Source organism: Olea europaea, chromosome 10 (genome assembly GCF_002742605.1).
Source record: "Olea europaea var. sylvestris chromosome 10, O_europaea_v1, whole genome shotgun sequence".
NCBI lineage: Eukaryota > Viridiplantae > Streptophyta > Magnoliopsida > Lamiales > Oleaceae > Olea > Olea europaea.
This window is the reverse complement of record NC_036246.1, coordinates 16,377,683-16,379,968: the sequence shown is the minus strand read 5'-3', so window position 1 is coordinate 16,379,968 and position 2,286 is coordinate 16,377,683. Positions and strand designations below refer to the sequence as shown.

Sequence of the window (2,286 nt, the reverse complement as noted above, 5' to 3'; positions counted from 1 at the left end):
AAAAATAGGAGATAAACTTGTTTCATCTTAAATATTAATGACCAACTTGCCATTGAGACAATAGATTGGAACTAATAATGTAATTTTATCATAATTACTTATAAATATTATACTACGAGCATTTTTTTTTCTTTTTAATTTTCATGAAGATAAACAATGAAACACTCCCAACACCCTTTAAAAGGAATAGCCTATGGAACAAATACCACACTCCATTAGCCGGAGTGGTTGAAAGATAATTTCAACTCCATTGAATAAATTCATAATATTTGGAACTGAATTTAAAATCCAATTCTCGGCACAACCCTCGCGCATCAACTACAAAAGAAATCTTAAGACAGTACATGATCAACGTCCTAGAAAAGTAAAGTCAAAATGTTAGGACAGGTAAATTATAATTGATCTGAATAATAATACAAGTATCGAATGACTAGTTTGCAAGGACAGGTGAAGAATCATTCACTAGTGGCAACAACAATTCTCATCATCAAGATCCAAGAGATTTGGATGCTGAAACTGGATTCTGTGCCTTCAAGTTCTCAAGCACAGATTTGAAGTCGCTTTGGAAAGACATAATCGACCTCTGCCGAGATGCAAAAGCAACACTGAATTGTTTGATTTCTTCTTCGAGTTTCTTCCTCCTCTGTACTTCAGCATTCAAATCCTGTAGAAAATTTTCCTTCTGATCCCTAAACTGTGCAAGCATTTGCGATGAATTGGACACTCTTTCGAGAAGGTCGTCTCTCTCTGCTTTCAAAAGATTGAACTCCCTTTCCAAGCTATGATATTTATTCTCAGAAACCTCAAGAATTTTGTTATTGACCACCAACTCTGACTCTAAATTTTGGTACTTCTGTTTAATTGTTTTGACTTCATCTTCCAGTTTCCTTTTCCAAGAAGCAATTTCTTCTCCCAAAGTGCCCTTATCACATTAAAAAGTGAGTCTTAAGGACATATAGTATCCAATTATTAGGATGAAGAAAAACAACAAAATTGACACGCAAGATCTCGATACTTGCAACCAGGCAGCTACCTTATGTTTGCTGCTATTTGGAAAATCCTTCAAACGTTCATCCTTGATATTTGGTGAATCTGATAATATCAAAGATGAAATCGTGCTATTCAACCTCTTCCGAAGCATAGTGCATTGTTCTTGTATTGAATAATTTTTTACATGGGATCTCTGGCCATCCATAGCCATCAAAAAATGAGCTTCCAGAGTTGAAAAAAAACTTAAACCTATCTCAGTTGTTGTAGAAAGTATTTCAGCAGTTGCAGATCTCTCATCAGCTACAAAATCCTGCTCGTAGAAAGATGGCAAGGAGAGCATCCACCGTTTCAGCAAACTTTTCCCAACAGCTAATTTTTCAAAAATAGATTTATTTGGTAGTCACCTGTAAAACTGAAAAGATATCCTTGTAAACATCCTTGCAATTTGTCACGGACTCAAACAGGGCCCGAGGAACTTCTTGAATTAGCAATGCCTCTTGCTGGAGTTCGGATATTTCTTTAGTTAGCTGGTTGTTTAACGTCACTTGTTCAGTATGGTTCATCTGAAAATTATATGTTAAACGCATAAGATAAAGGCAAATATAAAGCTGAACTTTCAATGGGCCGCATTGGATTAAGCCTCTTGGCTATGAATCACACAAGTTATTATAAAAATGGACTGGCCTTGAGTTCATCTCTTTCCTCAGTAAGAAGTTGTAGTTGTCTATGTAGATTTAGCATCTCTTGATTGTTATTCTCTGCCGAGAAGTCCTGGTAGAGATATTAATGAGTATAAAGCTCATATCATAAATTTAAAAAATTAATAATTACCTATCAAAATTAGATGAAAGCAGTAACTGATGAGATCAACTAATAGCATGCTGTATTTTTGTGTAAGTTAAACACAGAGAAAATCACAGGATTGACAAAGTTACTTAAAACGCAGAACTCATAAAACTACAGAAACGAGTGAAGTGACATTTTTCTTTAGATCCAAAGATTTAAAAACAATAATGATGCGGTACCATGTAACAATCAATCTCAACTGTATAATAATAGAAAGGGAAATACGAGAGAGGGAAGAAAGGGGAAAGAAACAGAAAAATAGGAGGATAAAGCCCGCCCCGGGGGCGGGGGGGGGGGGGGGGGGAAAAAAAATGTTTCAGGGGGGGGGAGGGGAAAAAAAAAAAAAAAAAACTGTACAAAAGGAGAAAAGGGGTGCAACACGAGGACTTCCCAGGGGGTCACCCATCCTAGTACTACTCTCGCCCAAGCACGCTTAACTTCGGAGTTCTG

The 2,286-nt window shown here is 36.5% G+C and overlaps 1 protein-coding gene across 1 annotated transcript in view; it reads right to left on the bottom strand.

The window, feature by feature from the left end:
- Positions 1-228: 228 nt before the first annotated feature.
- The window catches only part of LOC111401377 (kinesin-like protein KIN-7N), a 16,880-nt gene continuing 14,822 nt past the window's right edge, over positions 229-2,286 (bottom strand). Inside the window, exons 15-18 of the mRNA XM_023029083.1 lie at positions 1,675-1,761; positions 1,395-1,553; positions 1,034-1,300; positions 229-922 (exon numbers count right to left, since the gene is read on the bottom strand). Of these exons, the coding sequence (XP_022884851.1) occupies positions 488-922; positions 1,034-1,300; positions 1,395-1,553; positions 1,675-1,761 (948 nt within the window). The 3' untranslated portion in view covers positions 229-487. The remainder of the gene's footprint in view (positions 923-1,033; positions 1,301-1,394; positions 1,554-1,674; positions 1,762-2,286) is intronic.